Genomic DNA, 20,719 nt, shown 5'->3' on the forward strand with positions numbered 1-20,719 from the left:
AGACCCACTGCTTTTAGTGCCGATACGGCTGCTTCTATATTGGAGACTTTCTATATATTCCAACAATAAAGTCTACAAGGGCACTAAAGAAATGCAATTTTAATGGTAAATGTCTACGTTTTTAGTGCAATGAACACAATTAAAATACAGTTTTTTTAGTATATGAAACCCATCATTTTTCCACAATGAGTTCAACTCGCCAGTTTCTGGTTAACTCTCATCTGCCCTTATCCAGTGCTCTGCTCTGTATATTGGCTGTGTCAGTTGTTTACCTCTGGTAGAAAGCAGGAAAAAGGCTTATTGTCCTACCGCTTGGAACGAACAATACGAGGGAGTAGCGAATAGCGATACATTTGGACTGGAGCATTCTTGAAGCAATGCACATTCGTTACTGGAAGCACTAGGAAAAATAGAGACGAGAAAATACATAGTGTCAAGAAAGATGCATAATGTTGCGACTAGAAATAACAACGATAGGTACCGTACATATACATACATTTCAGCATATGCATGTGATGAAAAGATATTGGATGACGGTCATTCAGAGTGGACAGAGGGATACGACGCGATGATGGTAGATGGAAGTGTTTAGAGATATATTTTTGGAAGACATGCTAGTAGATAAGTGTACTAAAAAGCGCATCAAGAGTGCACACGACTGAAGTGAGGTAGAGGGGACAGATAATGAAAAAGGAGTCGTGTAACGCATATCCAACACGTCTGCCTACTGTCTGAAAAACGTGAAAAAGGCAAGACGCCTGTGCCCTGTAGTGATAGGTACTCCGCCGCTTATAGGCAATCCGCGCCGAAAGCCCTGGCTACGTAGACTGTGCCGCAGCGCTTGGCTGCCCGGCGGTACAGCCTATCATTTCAGGCCGGACTGAGTCGACTGACTGCCAGGCGGCTCCATACGGCTCGCTATGGCGGAAAACCGGCTGAGTGCGCCGCCAGATTTTATCATATCAATTGCTGTGTGGCGCTTCAGTCGATGACAGCTAAGTTGTGTAGGCGGGCAAAGATGCTGATCGAATAAAGGATAAAAAGAATGCTCTGAATATGACAAGACCCAACGGACACAACGCAAGTAAATATCTAGTTATTCATTACCATGACCTAAGTTTTAAAACATTCCTCAGTTTATGAAACTTTAAGCATATTTCATCATTTTGAGGAATGTGCTAAATGAAAGTCCAGTAGCTATATTCCGTCCAGATTTGACGGTTGCGGCGAATATCCCACCTTATATTCGCTGGTTATTGTCGGCCATCATTCTTCATTAGTCTGGCAACAGTAATAATTCAGCAGCTTAAAATGTAATGCAGCGATTTTCATTATGGTTTATTGCTTTTGCCCGGGAGCTAATATGTGTGCAAGTCTGACTGGGTCCCGCTCAGGCTACGCTTGAAGTCAGCAGGCGCCGTATGGCATTATTGTCGGTGTATACACGTGAATATGCGAGTAGTTTGGACCAATGACCATTCTTGCAGTGCCGACCTCGTTTCGGTCGTGATCCTAGAGCTGTCTTTTTCTGTCAGACTCATTGTCCACGCATAAAATTTCATGGTGTCTTATGGAGAAGCATTACCTCATAACTGAACAATAAAGAGCAGCGTTTGTCATGCCCAAACAATTATGAACTTACCCGTGAGAAGTATGCACAGTGACAGCAATGAATATTTATATAAAGCATTTACGACACTGTCATTTGGCTTGATGATGTGTTAAGCGCAGCGTAAATTCTCAAACCATGCAGCGGTCCCTCCTAAGTTCCACAATCGCGGTGTTCCACCGGCCGCCAACGCGCCACAAATGATCAATGGTCATTGATCATCACGCGTGGTCAGCGATCAATGATCAATGGCCACGCGTGTAAGGTACAGCCCGCAGCAAATGGCCCTCGCCGCTACCGTCCGGCCTCGAATGATCCAATATTGAGCCATTGATTATCCCCGACTGCTGTAAGCTGCGGCAGCATGTGGCACAAAGAGCGGCGGATATTCGGACAAGAAGCCACAGACGCTGAACGTCAAGACTCAAGAAGCCACGAACACGATCGCTCACAATTCCGGAAAGAAAATCTATCAGTGCTTAGACTAGACACTTAGAGAATCCAATGTCAATTTACCGTAAATTGACAATACCGCTACGGCGTAGCGAAGTTATCAAGGAAAAGTACTTCAGTACTTATTAAATACCGATAAAATACTGATTACTAAAATCATCTTGCATTCATGATAATGATGACGATTACGTAAGACATAAATGTACAAATCTACAAAACGAAACAAGCTTTTTTGTTCTCATAACTTAGTTCTACCAACTACCCTGGCAAGTGGCTCCATAAAACGTCAACAAGTATCATTCGCTATTTTTCTCTTTAACCGGCATGTCTCCTGTTGAATGTTTTTGTTGCGTCTGTCATTACGTCGCTGTCCAAACAGCTTGGTTGATGTAGTGGAAAATCAAAGGCAGCTTCTCAAGCAGCCTGCAGTCACCAGATTGCCCCGAACCGCTTCCCATCCAATCTCGCCACCTCATTTCACGGAAGACAGAGACCTGACTGTTCATAACTTCGGGAGCTCCACAATTACTAACAGCACTCATGCTAAAGTGATGTTCAGCCAAGTTGTGAAGACGTCGATCTTATGACGTGCGTCTAGATGAAGAATCGGAATATTCAACACCATTTAAGTTATTATTTTTTATCTTTGGCAGGGTGAAATCATAAATAATCATTTTTTTGTGTGAAATGAACGAGTCTGATGGCTAAAAATGATTCATGAGGATCGCCCTCACTTCTGACATTTCCTGCTTGCAAGTGGCCAGGATGATAAAAAATTACTTCGTGTCGTGGTTTTCATGAAATGCACAAGTTCTATGCAGAATCAATTAATTTTCACTAACAAATTGCCAGCAGTTATTTCTTCGCAAATAAATCATAGAAACGTGACATATTGGACATGTGTCAAATCGGAGTTGAAAAGCGTGCAACTGATTCATTACAGAAATGAGATTATGAAATTTGGGACTCTCAGCTCACTGAATTGAGGCTGACGAATGACGTTCTGATTCGGTCTGTAACAACTTTTACCCTATTTTCATCATGGTTGGTATGTGCTGTGATTTTAACGTGGTTTGATATGTGATGAAATTCCTTTTTTCCATTACATCATCACCTAACGCTAGCCATCTTGAACCTCAGTAGTAATATCAGAACACACAACTGGATAGCCAGAAGTACTGCCCTTGATACCGATACCAGTAAACATTTGAATTATCTCGGTGCTCTCAGATACGCCATTGTAGCTCTCCTGAGCGCTCCAACATGTAGAGTGTATAACAAACGTTGCATTTGGAATGCATTACAAACTTTGTGAGCAACAAACGTTGGTGGCTCTTCGCCGTCATGCGGCGTAAACAGTTTCACTTTGAGGGCCGAGCCGACGCAGTGTGTTTTAGTAAACACTGTCTGCCTGTTGATTTCAATCCATGTTTTCGGAGGCACCGCCAGGGTTGACTGATCCCATTCCGGCTGCGCCATAGGGTTACGTTACATGAGAGAGGACAGAGTATCGCACTTTTACAACTACGCATCGTATGAGACTCGGAGCGCTCTTTGTTTGCACAAGGTGCTGGTGATATAATGACGATATTAATCCGTCATTATGTGAGCATTACGCACCATATGCGTCATAGTGGAGCTCTGGTTTGCAAAATGTGCACGGCTCATAAAACGTGATGCATTGTGTGTGCTATTTTTATAGGATTAATTAATACTGCTTTCGTCGGAGCTCATTAAACCAGCCTCTGATGGGTTCTCGCATCCGGTAGCTCAAAATTAACAGCCAGATCGCTCACGTCACATAACTTTCCTCCGTACTCAACGAACCGTCTTGATGGGCTCACAATTTGAAAATCATCCCACAGAGGATGTTCAGAGGCGATTTCATCAATTGCCTGTCATCGCACTCGGCTTGAACGACAGTGAGACTAAATTTTTCCAAACAGCAGACACTCGGGAGACGTTTGAAAATGCTGACAGGCTGGGCTGCGGATTTCGCCTGTCAGGCTGAAGGTCAGATTGGTTTGAAAGTGCGAAGGATCGGCCAGCGAATCACTTTCAGACGAAAAACAGGAACAATTCAGACTTTTTTCAGAAATCGAACGTCTGTGAGTAGGGTCGACAGCAAGGGGATGTGTTATTGGGCTGGAGTTATTAGATGTGTTTTTGGAAATGTGTCACTAGGTGAAATAAGAGGGTGCGGTGTGAGTCATTCGTCAAGCGCTAGGCATCCTTTGAAGTCAGCCCGTTTGATGCGAGAAAATAAGCGCGGACTACTTTAAAGACACACTGGAAATGAAATGGAACGAAAAACTTAGATGCTTCGCTGAAGCATGCACGTATTTTTCAACGTTATTGAATTAATCACGCCTTCGAGCAGCGAAATGCCTAATTTGTCGTAAAGGAATAACATGTGACGGTTATTTATATTTTTATGCTTATATTAAATCAGGAATTTCAATGAGCTACATTGAAATTAAATGAAAACGTGCCTCAAGGGAAGTCGATCACACGGGAAGACCCCGAGAAATATTTTGGGTGTCATCCTAGTTGGAACACGAACAGACGGGTTCCACGACAAATCGACAAATAAAAAATTAAATTTGCACCCTCATACGTGGGGTGAATGAAAAGTTTTGAGCCTAACACAGGTACAGGTGACGCAGGTTAATGAAAATTTGGTCACACATTTTGCAACTATTTTTAGGTGTGTACACCAAGTTTTGAAGTACTAGTCCTTTTCGTTTCGTTTTTAGAGCCCGTTAATGTGAAGAATATTACGCGTTCGGTGAAAAGGGAGAAAATCGAGAATTGAACTTTTATAAAGTATTGCGATTTCAAAGCCATGCCTTCATCTGAAATTAAAAAGGACCTGAAATTAAACTTATTGGTTGTGGCCCATCATATGTCACTGTTAAGGTTTGAGCTGCTAATTTCAAGCAGGGCAGGAACAGCGTCCAAAATGAACAAATATAAAAAACGCCGTAGAATGTGACAAAATCCGAAAACATTGACCCTGCTCTAGGAGTGTGGATGCTGGATCAAAGACTATGACCTCATCAGATAGCGGTAAGAATGGACATCTCCCAGGAGCAAGCTGGCGACATTCTTACCAATGGGCATGACATGAGAAAGGTCTCTGCTCATTGGGCCTCTCGGCTTTTTGCTGCAGAGCACGACGAGAGATGTGTAATGACATTTGCAGCTAGTTGAAGCAGATTCTGAGAATTCAAAGTCACTTTTCGCTACCGATGATTAACTGTGGGTGTTTCACTTCAATCCAGCACTGGAAGAACAGTGGAGTCAGTGAAAGAACGTCACTACTCTAATCTGAAAAATTAAATGTCAGAGTCACAACAAGGAGGAAAGTGTTCCGTAATTCGGAAAATAAATGTGATGTCTTGCAAGTGTACTTTTTCAAAGGGTCTTACTGTAATTGGGCATTACTAGGATGAACCACTGATACACCTTCGTTAGAAAATCAGGAAGATCAGAAGGGCAATCCTGACAAAATTGGTCGTGTTTCACCAGGACAATAAATCAGGGCATTTTTCACTGGTTGCAATGTAAACAATGAATTACTGAGCCTTCCAAAGTATCCCAAATTTAATCTTTTAAACAGCATTGGCATCCTTAGGGTGTCTATTTCTGTCTAAGCTTAAAGAAAAAACTGACTGGATGACGCTTCACAAAAAATAATGACGTCATTGACACCGCGAGCACTTACCCAAAATAGCATGATTCAAGGCGCTATAAAAGTGAGGAAAAAAGTGCTAGGACTTCACAATTTTGTGTCCATTCATATCAATAGTGGCAAAATGTGTGACCAAAGTTTCATTAATCTGCGTCACCTGTAACTATGTTAGGCTCAAAACTTTTCATTCACCCTACGTATTTTATTCTTCGTTGAAAACTGGTGTAAGGGGTTGTGATGGGCGGGGGCCAGCTGTGGCAAGGATTTTTTTCTTCGAACAACGGTTTCCGAGATATAGCCTCGGGCAATTCCTGGATTTCGCGCTGCAGCCCTATGTTTGGTGGCCTATAACTCAGAAACTATTGGCTTTTTATGATAAAAACTTTATATAGTTCAACTCACAATCAACCAACAAACATTTTGGCTATCTCGGATTCTCAATTTTTGAAAATTTTGATCACGTGACCTTTTGTCCTATTTTTCGAAGAGTGACCTTGATATTTTTCCCACTGAAAGTTGCAATTTTGTCTGATGACGATTAAAGCCTTATCGATTGTCATTCATATGCGATAATAAAAAAAGTGGTTTTCGCCCTGCGTTGACCTCAGGTCAGGTCATTTTTATGACCTGTCCATTACTACGAGCGGGAGCGACAGCGAGATCTCGAGAATAAAGCAAGATAGCGACAAGCGGTAAACGGTAAAGGGTACACACGGATAAGGCCTATAATTTTTACTGAGGTCATTTTCAGGTCAGGTCAAAGATGACGTCACAGGAGCTAAAAGGAAGTCAAAATGCGGCACTATACATATATATGAAGTTTTTCTCAAATAACTTTCAAGGTATCCCAGCTAGGAACAAACTAAGAGCACCATCGTGATCCTCTCGTCGATCCGCATCGAAACATATGTATGTTGACCTCGAAAGGTCGACAGGTCAAAAGTTGACCTTAGATCACGTGACCTAAGGTCAACCTTTGACCTTTCGACCTTTCGAGGTCAACAAACATATGTTTCGATGCGGATCGACGAGAGAATCACGATGGTGCTATTAGATTGTTCCTAGCTGGGATACCTTGAAAGTTATTCGAGAAAAACTTCATATATATGTATAGTGCCGCTATTTTGACTTCCTTTTAGCTCCTGTGACGTCATCTTTGACCTGACCTGAAAATAACCTTAGTAAAAATTATAGACCTTATCCGTGTGTACCCTTTACCGTTTACCGCTTGTCGCTATCTTGCTTTATTCTCGAGATCTCGCTGTCGCTCCCGCTCGTAATAATGGACAGGTCATAAAAATGACCTTACCAGAAGTCAACTCTGGGCGATAACCACTTTTTTTTATTATCGCATATGAATGACAATTGATAAGGCTTTAATCGTCATCAGACAAAATTGCAACTTTCAGTGGGGAAAATATCAACGTCACTCTTCGAGAAATAGGACAAAAGGTCACGTGATCAAAATTTTCAAAAATTGAAAATCCGAGATAGCCAAAATGTTTGTTGCTTGATTGTGTGTTGAACCATATAAAGTTTTTATCGTAAAAAGCCAATAGTTTCTGAGTTATAGGCCGCCAAACATAGGGCTGCAGCGCGAACTCCAAGAATTGCCCGAGGCTATATCTCGGAAACCGTTGTTCGAAGAAAAAAATCCTTGCCACAGCTGGCTTCCCCGCCCATCACAACCCATTAGACCAATTCTAAGCAAAAAATAAAATATGAGGGTGCAGGGCACTTGTCGATTTGTCGTGGAACGCCCCAGACGCTAACTTGCTGAGGCATCCCTTTACCAGCCCGCAGCTGCAGACCATATCATTCAGAAGTTCCATAAAATTCGCAGTCGCAAAAGGGTCGACTTTCGCCAGACAACGGCAAACACTTCGTCCTGACACTGAATTGCAAGAAGGCGCGCGAATATCTGGAGCAGCATGAAACGTAAAATTAACTTGGATAGATCCATCAAAAGCGTGACCCATGTGAACCCAAACGAGAAAACTTCCTAGCTGAAATGGTGTCATGGACCATGGCAAGCATTGATTAATACTGTACTCCGAAACTGTATGCATAATTGAAATAGTAAATCTCATTACATGTGTCGCTTATGCATTATGCAAGAGGCGCAAAACTTGTCTCGTTTGTCCCATAGGAGGTGATTGGGAATTCGGCTACCGCACGAAATGAAATCGCACCTTTAGGCGTACCTATTTATAATGGAAATGGGCTGCGTTTTATTGCATTTTTTTTTCTCCTCAAACTTCATTACTTTTGTTACTCTTGTAGTGTTGCTCAAAGGGCAAATTGCTTTTGAGGCACAGCTGAACATGCCTTCACACTTAGGAGACTGCTGCAGGCTTTCCACTAATTCCATACTTTTTTACGCTTCTTCAAATGTATCACATTGTTCAGCATTTGGTGCTGAACATGTGTTTTTAAGCTTTTTTTGGGTATGCAATCTGGAACACCGGCCCTCTGTTGCTTTCTTTCTGGCAGCCTTAGGAAAACCGATACAGAAAATCCCCCTTCAGCACGTCCGACGGCCTGACAACCGCAGGCGATCCTCCGACGTCCGGTGGGGAGACTAATTGGCAGGCAACTGCGTCTGCTGCAGAGTCCAGAGTCCAGGCGGATTCCCCCGGAAACCCGGGCTGAGACGACGCGGATTATTCGTACCGGTGCGGTAATTATCCCAGTCATTATCCGTATCGGGCGGTAATTATCCCAATCATTATCCGCCGCGCACCACTGAGATCTCACGCAATCCGGCTTCCGCTGCTCCGGCAAAAACAGAACATACCCATATGTATCCAAAACAATTTTCGTTTTCATATCTTATTGTCACCCACCGACAAGCAGCCAATGGCTCGCTCTCCAACTGAAAAATGAATTTCAAAAAGAAGGGGTGAGAAAAACTCACAATGTTTTTTAAACAGTTTTTTTTCAGTATTCGCGACGAAATGATAATGCGCCACATTTGCCTTTTCTCGTTGAATTATCACCAGTTCCTTGATCACTGCAGCAAAAGACAGCACAAATGCGTTTCGGTCCCCCCCCCCTTGTCCCTAGCTTCAGCCGTCCCGTCAAAGGTCGATCTTTCCTCCGCCACCGCCGCCGGCGGCCGTTATATGGTTTCACCGATCACCTCTGGTTACGAGTCACGTCATTAGCTCCCGCGCAGGTCATCAGTTCAGCTGCTAATGAACAGACTCGTCGGCAGCCGCTGCCGGCTCTAGTTAACGAACACCGCCCCCGGCAATTGGTGAAGCACCACACTGACAAAGGGAAAATGCTGCCATATGACGCATGTTGCGGGACGGAACAAAAGTGTCGTCAGTCGTCATACCGCTAATGATATGTTTCTGGTGGCAACTGTCTGCCATGGTAGACTAAAAGTCATGTTTTTTTTTTTGCATCCTGCAGCGGCAATAGCAGCTGGTAACTGACTACCATTTGGTTTGATTGCTTAGCATAGTGTGCGATACCGGATACGACGAGTTCACAAGCCAAAACTTCGAAAGATTGACGACATCCGGAAACGGGCGCTAAGGCAGCTCTGAGTGACTGATAGGACGGCCCACTGAACCAAAAATGGCGCTCCTAAGACAAATGAAGCGCTGTCGCTACTCGTCTAGAGCCGGTGACTGAGTCGAAAGTGGCGGTACAGCGGCAAGAATAGTCTTTAGAACGGTAATGTGCCTTCAGAGTTAAGAGCGGCTATTTCAATCACGCTATTTCCAGTAAGAGACTTAAGAGGACAAACGGTGTTTTTAAATAACCAAATAACGTACTGATGGAAGGTCAGAATGGACCAGGGCAAATGAAAACCTTTCTTCGACCGGATACGATAATGTCAAGCGGACGTTTGCAAGAAAACGTCTTGCATTTTATGGTCAAATATAGATGTCGATACGATCCTACAGGGTGTCGCTGAGGTATTCGTTGAATAGATAAAGACAATAGTTCGTTTACATTTGTTATAATTGCAAACTGAACAGACATAATCGTCGTTTATCTTTAATAAGTGTGCCTTTTCTTCTCACGCTGCCAAGGATGTCTAGAATGCAACATCAATGTTCAACATTTAATCCAGGACCAGCAACACAACTTAGAAGATGTTATGTAAAGTCCTCATGCGAATGTAAATTCCAAAGCATGTCTATCTTTGATAGCATGGTACAGCACAAGTTTCTGAGCTGGCAGTAGTTTCGAAGATAGATGGGCATCGTCTGTGATGCAATTACAGCTTGAGCTATTGAGACTGCAAGCTAAAACTTAGCTTAGTTTGAAGGGATGGTTTGCTTGTACGGATAGGCATATTTAGCAGAAGCTGATATGGGATTGTAAATCACATTGTCAGCCTACATAGATATAAATAAGCCGGTTGTGGCACATTTAACCTTCAAAAATTGCTATCATTTTCCCCATTTTTCATAACAGGACGCTTTAGACACCTGTTGTGAGCATTCGAAAGACGCCAGGGCTGTTCCGCAGCTCCTTCGGCGCCATTTTCTCATTTTCAGCGCGTCTTCGTGAAACCTCCTCGCCAAACGTTCCAACCGACCCCATTATCGAAACTCATTTACGGCCCGTCACCAGCTTCAGACAACATCCGCCCCGTGGTGAACGACGCGCGCTGATTGCTTTTGTCGGCGGTTGTGAGCAAGGCCAAGGCTCCGGAGTTGATGTTTGTCAGAGAGTAAGAAACGGTGCGATCTTACCACCGACATGTCCGCGTTCCTAAGCAGTGACCGTCTGTGTTGCCCTGCTGAGTTGAAACACGGTTTTATTTATTTATTTATTTACGACTTCCGCAGACACTCCACAGTGCAGACGTGGCTATTCTGTGTCAGTTGTTACAAAGTTAAAACATGGGTGGGAAACTTGTCAAAAATCACAGATAGCATCACGGTCATACCTGCACGCTCTGATGCACGCTCTGATGCTTTAACCGATGCATTACAAATGTTTGACAGTGCTAGAACATTACGAATGACGATTGTCATTTGAGTCCTGTAAAATGCTAGATTATGACTAGATTGTGCTAGTTAGAAGCTTCACCAATATCAAATCCCAAACTACTCTCTCTCTCTCTCTCTCTCTCTCTCTCTCTCTCTCTCTCTCTCTCTCTCCCTCTCCCTCTCTCTCCTGGTCAGCTTCTCTCTTCCCGCATCAATCACCTATGGTCCGGTCGTGACCAGCTACATTAGCGCTCCCTTCCTCCTCTCCCCTCCCCTCTGACTGCCTGGGGTCAGAGGTGATCTGGGGGGGGGGGAGGTCGAAGGCAGGGGGGTAATCAATGGCACCTGGCCAGTCGGGTCACGCCGGCTGCGCCGATTGGACGCCGCCGCGCAGCTGATCCCAAGAGGATTCGCCAAAGGTTCCTCCACCGTCGCTCGCCGCTCGCTGCTCGCCGCCCGGCGCCCGGCCTCAGCCGCCCGCTCGCAGCCAACAGCCTAGTCTGTTTTCTGTTCTGCTTTCAGACAGAAACGCCCAGTGACCAAGTGCACGGTGATCTATAAGTGGTCTTTGCTGTCATCGGGGTCTCACGAGGAGCGACAGAAATGCATTAGTGGAACTGAGCCGGCACCCGAGTGGAATCGGGGAGTGGTTATTCTGCTTCCTCTTGACTGGAGATAATAGAACTTCAAAGGATTTCAACTTCAAAGACAATGGGGGATTTGAGCTGATAAGAAACGACGAGAAGGTGGGAAAATAAAAAGAGATTTGACTTTAGAAAAATGAAGAGGTAAAATATGGTGCATAGAAATGAAATATTGGCTAGTTACTTGGTTGAGCCTGTTTACCAATTACCTGATGAGTAAAATACAATATTGTACACTATTCGCAGGAAAAAACATAATTTGACCAAAATGAGTATATCGATGTATAGATCCGTTCTTGCGCATGCTAACTTAAATTAGGAAATAAGACAAATATCATCCGGCAAGGCTATAGCACATTTTGGGGTCTTTTTCTTGGCGAGAATGATTAATTTTATAGGCTTTTACAACATCTAAAAACTCATCGGCAACAGACAGGACGAAGCAATTCATAACATGTCAGTTCATAACATTTCATAACATGTCACTATGCAATTCATAACATGTCAGTTACGAGCATGCAAACTAACAAGTGAGCTTCCTGCGGTCCTAAGCGCCAGTTGGTGCCGGTTGTCACCGGCCTAACAAGACGGTGAAGTTCAATTTCTAAGCAGCCTCACTCCTCGCTGCCCTGGTCCATCAAGCTGTCCTGGCTGACTCGCATGGCTTCAGCTTTCTAAAAATAACTTCACCATCCTATGGCCAAGCGTTGGTGACCCTGGATCGCGCTATTGCAATTGCCGACAACCCGTGTCCTGAACCAAAAGAATGTGTTCCACCATTGCAGGTCGCCCGAGCTCGCACGGCGAGGCTGGGATCTGCACATAAATTGAATTTCCGCCGTCGCCCAGAATTCCTGAGCCGTCGAACCGTGATCACACGTGACGGGATTGTCATATACGCCACGTGAGGGAGAAATCACGAGTCATACCAAAGGCGGATCGGGCTATATCGTGTATGGGCTAGCGAGCGCCAAGAGCCTCTTTTGCCAGCACTGTGTAAGAGTTCACGAGAGAACTCTGGAATTTATGGAATGCCGGCAGGGAATTTATGGTATGCTGTCGTGGAATTTATGGGGTGACGTCAACATTCAGGGACGAAGGAGCTGTGGCGATTAATTTTCATGGCGATAAGGCTGACATGAGTTACGGCGAATGGCGGCCCGTTGGCGATGCAATTTTCCGCTATGTGTTTTTAAGTGACAGCTGTTGTACAACATTGTTGGAAGATATTCATGAGGCTATCTCTGGGCACTGTTTTCAGGCTTCATGCATGCATTGCTGGTTAGTGTTTTCGTGGGTGATGACATTGCAATTTCGTACCTGTCAGTTACCACCAGATCTTTTCTTTTTCGGAAATTTCTTTAAACACATTTTAATCTGTTTTAGGCCTAATTGGAAAATGCAGAAGCAATAATCCAACCAAACATCAAACCACTGTTGTTTAGTAGCATTTGAAGGCTATTCATATTCCCGCTAACGCGACACAGAACACTATAAATTAGCTGGTATTTTCTGTACGGTGGCTTAGCTTTGAGAGGCTTGCTTTACATAATGCCTCGCCCGGCCACATAAAAACAGAACAAATTACTTCCATCAGCCTGTCGACCCGACACCCTCCGCGCTGCAGGCCGCCCCGTCCACCGCTCTCCAGCACCCGTTCTCCGCTGCTGACCTCCGGTGACCTGCCGTTCCGACCGCGCCGCACTGTTTATGAAGCACTATCTGGCCGACTCAGATAGTCGCCAGCGATGAAAGCTGCGCCACGGCTGAGCGGAAGCTCTTCGTAAACAGAGCTCTGCAGTGGTGAGAGGGATGTTCTAACTCAGGACTTCCCGTCGTAGTATTCAGAGCTGGTATTTTCTGTACGGTGGCTTAGCTTTGAGAGGATTGCTTTACATAATGCCTGTCACAAGTACTGAGAACTCCGATATTTTTATTCTGCATCTTGTATTTTATGTAGGTAATCTCGACTTCAAAGGTTTCTAAAGATATAGGACAAAAGAGATTCTAGCCAATGGTAAATTGCCAGAGCCTTCTTTGCCACGAATCGAAACGATCTAAAGCTGTCCTCGTTTTATTGCAGTTTCTTGCCGTGGTGCATTGTATCCATGCTATTCAGGGTCGTGATTGCGCACCACCAAACAGTGGTCTTTGTGCCTGGACTAGAGAGCTCGCGCAATGTGGCCCCAATTTCGTTATCTGATCTACGCCATATTGACTGCTCCCTTTTCGGCGCTGCGCAATAATCGCCTTCTGGCTACAGCGACCAAACAACGCCGAAGGGCATGCTGGTCGGACCCAGACCAATACCTACAAAGTACCGACTGCCGCGCTGAAAGCAGTCGCACGTGACTTGTTTATAAAGTTAGTTTAGGTTAGCGGAAAGTAAGCAGAGTTCACACGATTCCATTTCCTTTGTTTGTGGTACTTTTCGCCAGTGGTTCGCCACGGGTCGGGCCAGCCCAATGCGCCATGGGCCTGGGTTGGGCTGGACTAAGATTTTGCGGCCCGTGGCGAACACTGCTTTGCGCTAGATGTTCAAACTAAATCAGAAGGGCTCGACTATCAAGTGTCGACATATCATTCGTCCACGTTTCAATAACGCAAAAGCGCCGAACTCGAATAGCTGCTGGGTTTCGTTCTTTTCTAATTGCTTTCATGTTCTGGTGCCGCAACACCAACATGGTATCAGTTACCAGTTGTGCAAGGTTCCAGCTGGGCTCAAGGCAGCTACTGTAACATTCCGAGGAAATTGGAAATAAGATCTGCGTTTTTTCCTAGCAAAAGAACACGCTCAAAGACACGTGAGACGCCTCGCTCTCATTATGGACAATCATCAATGATAATTACGCTCAGATAATTGCGCTCAGTCCTAATGAGATAGCTACTGAAATATCTGTCACGATTTATGATCCAACAATGCTCTTCAACATTTCTGAAGCATGTCTTCGATCTTATCTTGACTCAACCTGACCGAGTTTGCCTAAGAGATTTAGTTCGTTTGCACACCATATTTGAACAGGGGACTTCGAGGATAGCCCGGCCAAGGATAATTGCGGTGTTTGCACTGCAGTACTGAGAAACGAGCTCCCAGAGGACGGTAACGCTGACATGAAATGTGAGAGGTCGGCGGAGAGAGAGAGAGAAAGAGAGAGAGAGAGGGAGAGAGAGAAACAGAGAGAGAGCAACAGGGAGAGAGAGAGAGAGAGAGAGAGAGAGAGAGAGAGAGAGAGAGAGAGAGAGAGAGAGAGAGAGAGAGAGAGAGAGAGAGAGAGAGAGAGAGAGAGAGAGAGAGAGAGAGAGAGAGAGAGAGAGAGAGAGAGAGAGAGAGCAGAGCAGAGCAGAGGGGAAATGTATGCGAAGGCAGTGAGAGGAAAAAGAGAAAATGGAGGGCGAGAGAATGGCATCATAAGCATAGCGCTAGGATTGAGAGAAATCTGAAAATTGAATATAAATTAACCCTCGCCCTGGCAGGGCCTTTTTCATAACACGGCCTGGCAGGGGGGGTCGATGCGACCCCCCCCTCGCGATTGGCTCCTATGGCACCTAGAAACACCAAATTTGGTAGGTAGGTGGGCCCCATGGAGTTCTCGCCCCTGTGCAAATTTGGTTGTTCTAGGTCAATATTTAGGGGGGTTTTGGGGGGTATAAATGTAAAAATTTCGCTAAAAACAGGTCAAAAGTTTTTCGCTTATAACTTTTGATCTAATTAAGATAGAGCAAAAAGAAAAGCACCAGTGAACTCAGCACGTCAAGGCGCGTCGAATGATATACTTTTTAGCTTGCTTAATTGTACCTAAAGTTTTTCTTAATTTTTAAGTAAACTTTAATTAACTAATTAAGTTCAAATTAACCAAATTGCATCATATCGCATATCATTCGATTCGGCTGATCACCAGGAACACAATGACGCCATTTTTTAAGCTCTAGCGTCATTATGTGCCAAGTTATTGGAAAATATGTGATTTGACCTCAGTTGACCTCATTTGACCTGACTCATGGATAAGTACACCAAACAAAGAAGCACCAAGTGACCTGCTGTTAAGTACTGTGGTTTCAAAGCACAAAAGTGATAGAACGAAGCGGATATCTCCAGTATTTTCCGAATTTAGTATTTTCCCATAGGCTTAACATTACGACGCAATGACCTCTAACTGACCTCAGGTCAGTGACCTCAAAAAACCCGAACTATATGTTATACAACTCGGTGAACTTAGCACATCCTGAAAGTTTGAAGGAAATCAGTCGAGAACTGTGAGTTGTACAGGTGCAAAAAGAAAGTTGAAATTTGACCATGACCTTGTACCGGTTTTTCTGACCTGGTGACCTGACCCAAGGTCACCCGGACCTGAAATTTTCAGGTCATATGTAAAAAGGTTGCCCCATAGGCTGTGCCAAATTTGGCGGCGCTGCGCGCCGCCGTTTTTACGCTATCTTCGAAAAACCTTAGGGGGGGGGTCGCATCGACCCCCCCCCCCTGCCAGGGCGAGGGTTAAAGGAAAAGCAGTGCGAGGGAAGGAGAGAGTAAAAACGAAATGAATACGAGAGGGGAGAAGAGAGATGGCATATTTTTGCAATTAAACTAATCAGTAACAGCGAGCTCGATGTTGCCTCATCATAAAAAAACGTTGACTTTAACCCTCGCACGACGCCATTTCTCATAACACGAACGACCAGGGGGGGGGGGTTGTTACGACCCCCCCTGGCGTTTCGAAACGGAAGGTCGTAGAGCTTAGCGGAAAAAACCAACGGATTGCTCTCAACGAGATCTCGCGATTGGTGGTATATTTTTTGGTCCTAGGTCAACATTTGACCTACTTTTGACCGGTCAAAGGTCAAATTTTCGGAAAAATAGACTTTTTTCAACTTTCGGCGGCGATTGCGGCAAAACGGTGGGAGGTATCGACTTGAAACCTTCACTATCGTGTTCCTTGATCAATTCTCTATCGTTTGGTATGTATTTCGTTTCCCTAGCTCTAAAAATGGCGCGTTGGGAGCGCCGGAAGTCGGCAAGGTCACAGTCGGCGGCAGAAATTCGAAAAATCAAAATTTAAATTTTTTAAATCTGATTGTATTTTTGGATTTGGGAGGTCCATTTGCTCCCTATAGAAGCTAATATTGCTGCATATTCCCATTGAGGTGAAAAGAATTAGCAAAATAGTGGTTCGGGCGCTTTTCAAAAATAGTGCCGGACGCTGTTCCTCTTGTGACGTCATAGCTCCGTGACCTGACCTTACCCGGTCAAGTTGTTTATACCATATGATAGCCAATACTTGCTCCAACATGCATGGGAAGTTTCATCACGATCCATCAACCGATGTCCGTACCACCGGCAGGAAACCTCGGGCGTTGGCACTCAGTTTGTGAAAATCCGGCCGGAGGCTGTTCCCTTTGTGACGTCATAACTCCGTGACCTGACATGACCCGGTCAAATTTTTTTTATCAAAAGATGCGCAAGGTTTGCCCCATAAGGTACCCAAAATTTGGCGGCGCTGCGCGCCGCCGTTTTTGCACTATTTCCGAAAGCCTCAGGGGGGGGGTTGCACCAACCCCCCCCTACATGGGCGAGGGTTAATGCATTTTTTCCCCTGGATGCCCACGGACCACGGTCGGTATTGTTGTTTCCGTGTGATGCTAACACATTTTTCTTTCTTTGCAGTGGATCGAGATTGAAAACTGGATTACGAGGACTGCGAATCAATTTCTTCCCGAGGAGCTACTGACGGAGCTGATAGCACCGTCTGACAGACGACAGCACCGTCTTCCGAGTTTGGGATAAACCAAGGAACTCGTAAATCGGACCAAAGGAAAGAAGATCAAAGGAAGAAGGATAGATACAGCATTCAGTTTTCATCAGCGTCGCTTACCAAGCCTTCAAGTGAACATCTGGCTATTGCCGATATTGAACGGTCGATTATAACAATTGCAGTCACTGGTTAATTATTGTGATAATCATCATGACCATTTGATAGAGCTGTCGTAAACACAAACCACTGAGAAAACCTTCTGGTATGATTCACGCTCGTAGCTCTCGTGGGGTCACCCCTCGTTCCCTGGTCAACCGAAAAGCTCGGCCAGCTACGTTCCCAACCGGACCGCTTCTGTCACCCAGGCTTCCACCCTCATCAAGCACGATTTTCTCCTCTCGACCCAGCACTCAGACCGAACGAAAGTCGAAATTCACACCGCTCGTCCGTGAAAATCGTCCGGTGACGCCGAAAATTGTCATCGAACTGGCTGACTCCGAGCGGCCGACCGTGCCCGACAGCACATCGCGGCGACCCATGCAGGTGGCGCCACCGTCGCTAAAGAGCTTGCCACAGATGTCGCTGCGGTCGGGTCGGAGCGGGATCGGCTTCAGAGGTAACGGTGACGACAGCAGTTGTATAGGGAAAGCAAAGGTCGACACAGACTCCCATCAGACATACCAACGAGCCCCCATGTCCACTCTCAGCCCGACTGTGATCCCCAGAAGAAGGCGAAGTACCTCGTTTGCGGGGAGAGAAACAATGACGCCTCGCGAAGCGATTGGTGCGACACAAGGACATGCTCGACGTGCTTCGCAGCCACTACCTACCACAACTCTGCTGGCGCCGCTGCACAGCTTCGAACGACGTGGATCGGGGCCGCCATCAACGACGTCAACGCGACTGCGAAGACGTGGCACGCCTCTATTCACAGGCGTGGACACGGGAAAAGGAGGCGCCATGTCCACACAACGCCGTCATAGTGAAATCATCGCCAACAGACCCCTGATGGCGCCACCTCTCCGCGCGCTTCGTCGTCTCTCCAGCGAGCCGGACGCAATGGTTCCCAACATTCGCCACAGAGACACCTATAGGCGAGATTCAGAAACTCAGCCTCGCAAGCGCGCCGCAGAGGTCGTGGTCTCCGACCTCCGTAACGGGAACGTGTCGGCTCCGACGATGCGTCTGCTGGGGCTGGTACAGCGCGTGCCGACCCCGGGTCGCGTGCGATGCCTGCTGCGTCGTTACGACGCGCCGCCGGTGGACGTTCTCAGTGAGCGCTCGCGCCGCGTCACGATTCAGTTCCACAACGAGCACCCAGCTACGCCGGAGGTGACACGAGCCAGGTCACTCTCCATGCCAGCTATGGAGTATTCCGAAAGAGGTGGTGGTATCGTCTGCAAGACAAACGATATCATGCGCCTACAGCAAGCGTTCGGAAAAATCGACGGAACGGAGGAGCGACCGTCAACCTCGGCCGCTACTAGCGACCCTGGCGGCAGCTTGGATAATCAGAGGAGCCGACTGTCGACAACAGATGGCAGTGTCGTTCCTTGGGAAGGAAACGACATGATGGTTAATGTTTGGGCTCTGGGCAAAGCTCTGGAGGATTATCTGAATGTTTCTGAGCGGGGCGCCTCACATTGAGGAGCTCGAGCTCTATCGCTGTGATCGTTGGAAACACTGAACGTAGCCGTCTAAAGTTGTTGTTTGTAATCTTTATAACTTCTACATCAATCTATTTTACATGTTCCCTTTCTGAATAAAGACATTTATGAATTGATGCCGGAAAGACGGGTGATCAGGGAAATATATTCATCTCTAGGCTGAAGATATGCGGCTGGTGTTTCTCACAGAATGCTCATGAAATTCGTTAAGGAGACTCGCCTAACCAATGGTAGCCACTAGCCTATAGTTCTATGTAGTTAATTCTATTTGTATTTGTTGTTCTTGGCGTATTCATAGAGAAGTATTCTTATATGACGTATCAGCTACTTAAAATGGAACGAACTCCCCATAAGAAAAAGAAGAAGATCAAACTCAAACTCGCTAAAAGGACAGGGACGATGGACAGTGTACAACACACAAACTGAAGATCCTCCCGTCGCCTCAAAGTCTATGTAGACCCTGGATCTGTCCGCTGACGCTCGGCACTCGACCACACTCTGGATGTTCCTCGGCCCGCCAGGTGAGGTCTGTACGCGAAGTCACTGAGGACAATATTTCCCTAAAACCAGTAGAACTTCCCTGAAGCCTACAAGTCAGGGATCGCATTCGTCAGTTCACGAATGCCATCGGCGATTCTGACTACGACGCTATCAATTTTGAACTGAGTCAGAAGACAAAGCCCGCACAGAAAAGGTAGCTAGCTAGTTAAAATGCTAGAAAAAATAATAATAAATTTCATCAGTGTTAGGTATTATATGTCGAGCAAAGGAATCGCTCCGTCGCTTGTTGATAGTGCTCACTGCTCAGTGGTTAGTCGTATCAAAGAATAGTGACTTTGGATGGATCACAAACATGTCAAACTGCACACATTTATTATTAAATGCGATACAAGCTCTGCATGAAGTCCCTACACATAAAAGCGTCCCAAAAATTATCTGAGGAAATTCCCGAATAGTTTTTCCTCAAAGTTCCCACAAGGCATATATAAAACTGTAGCTACCCTGTTGTTAAAGTGACCATCCCACCTTAAAATTAGTTTTGAGTTGAGATAGCCAAACTGGGGTCCCTGGCTTGCACTTATCGGTTTGGGCACTTACAACATCGAGAAATGCCTCAAATCGAAAATATTTCATTTCAAAGTTGCAGCACCTTGGATCCAGAGGGCTAATGAATGCATTTGAATGCCCCCTCTAAATGTGTGACGTCAGCGCAGATCTAACGATTTTAAATGTTTTACTACCAGTAAAACGCCTTTTGGGCGAAGAACGAGCGAGCGAGATAGTGAGCCCTGCACGTGCGGAAGGGCGAGAGGGTGTTTTCAGCGGGCTTGTGCAAAGCACCCCTCTAACCGGTCGCTAGCGGTGTGCCAAATTTGAGCGCAATCGGCCTAGCCGTCCCTGAGATCTGGAAGCGGCATTCTGCACGTGCGCACGTGCAAACGGGGTCCAAAATGACTTTTGCACGGCACCCTACTAACCGGTCCCCAACCGTGTACCAAATTTGAGCGCAATCGGCCCAGCCGTTCTCGAGATCTGGAAACGCCCCCTGCACGTGCGCACGTGCAGTAGCACCCTAACCGCAACACATGGGAATGCATTGCCTGGTGGGTGCCTACCTGTATGCCAAGTTTCAGCGAAATCGCCCCAGTAATTACCGAGTTACTGAAATGGGAACAAATTTGGCACCTCTTCTTTTTGTATTTTGCACGTGTAGTGGGGGTCACTCACATAGATCAAGAGTATCCGACCTTTGGTAGAAGGGATGCAGCTACCCTATAAAAATTACCGCAAGACAATTGCTCAAGCCGCTGCTGAGATATAGGGGAGACCCGGGAGGTATGGGCCGGTTTTGTGAAAAGGCAATTTTCTTCCAGTGGGCAGTGGCTACACCCGATTTTTCACTCTGTGCACGTGAAATTGCCTTTCGCCTGCAAAGTGTGCCTGATA

General features: G+C 45.8%; 1 protein-coding gene across 1 annotated transcript in view; it reads left to right on the plus strand.

Moving 5' to 3' along the window:
• Positions 1-18,940, plus strand: part of LOC122365120 — a 29,433-nt gene extending 10,493 nt beyond the window's left edge. Inside the window, exon 2 of the mRNA XM_043336077.1 lies at positions 17,018-18,940. Within this exon, the coding sequence (XP_043192012.1) occupies positions 17,370-18,752 (1,383 nt within the window). The 5' untranslated portion in view covers positions 17,018-17,369 and the 3' untranslated portion in view covers positions 18,753-18,940. The remainder of the gene's footprint in view (positions 1-17,017) is intronic.
• The last annotated feature ends 1,779 nt before the right edge of the window (positions 18,941-20,719 follow it).

Source organism: Amphibalanus amphitrite, unplaced genomic scaffold (genome assembly GCF_019059575.1).
Source record: "Amphibalanus amphitrite isolate SeventyFive unplaced genomic scaffold, NRLGWU_Aamphi_draft 000715F_arrow, whole genome shotgun sequence".
Taxonomy (NCBI): domain Eukaryota; kingdom Metazoa; phylum Arthropoda; class Thecostraca; order Balanomorpha; family Balanidae; genus Amphibalanus; species Amphibalanus amphitrite.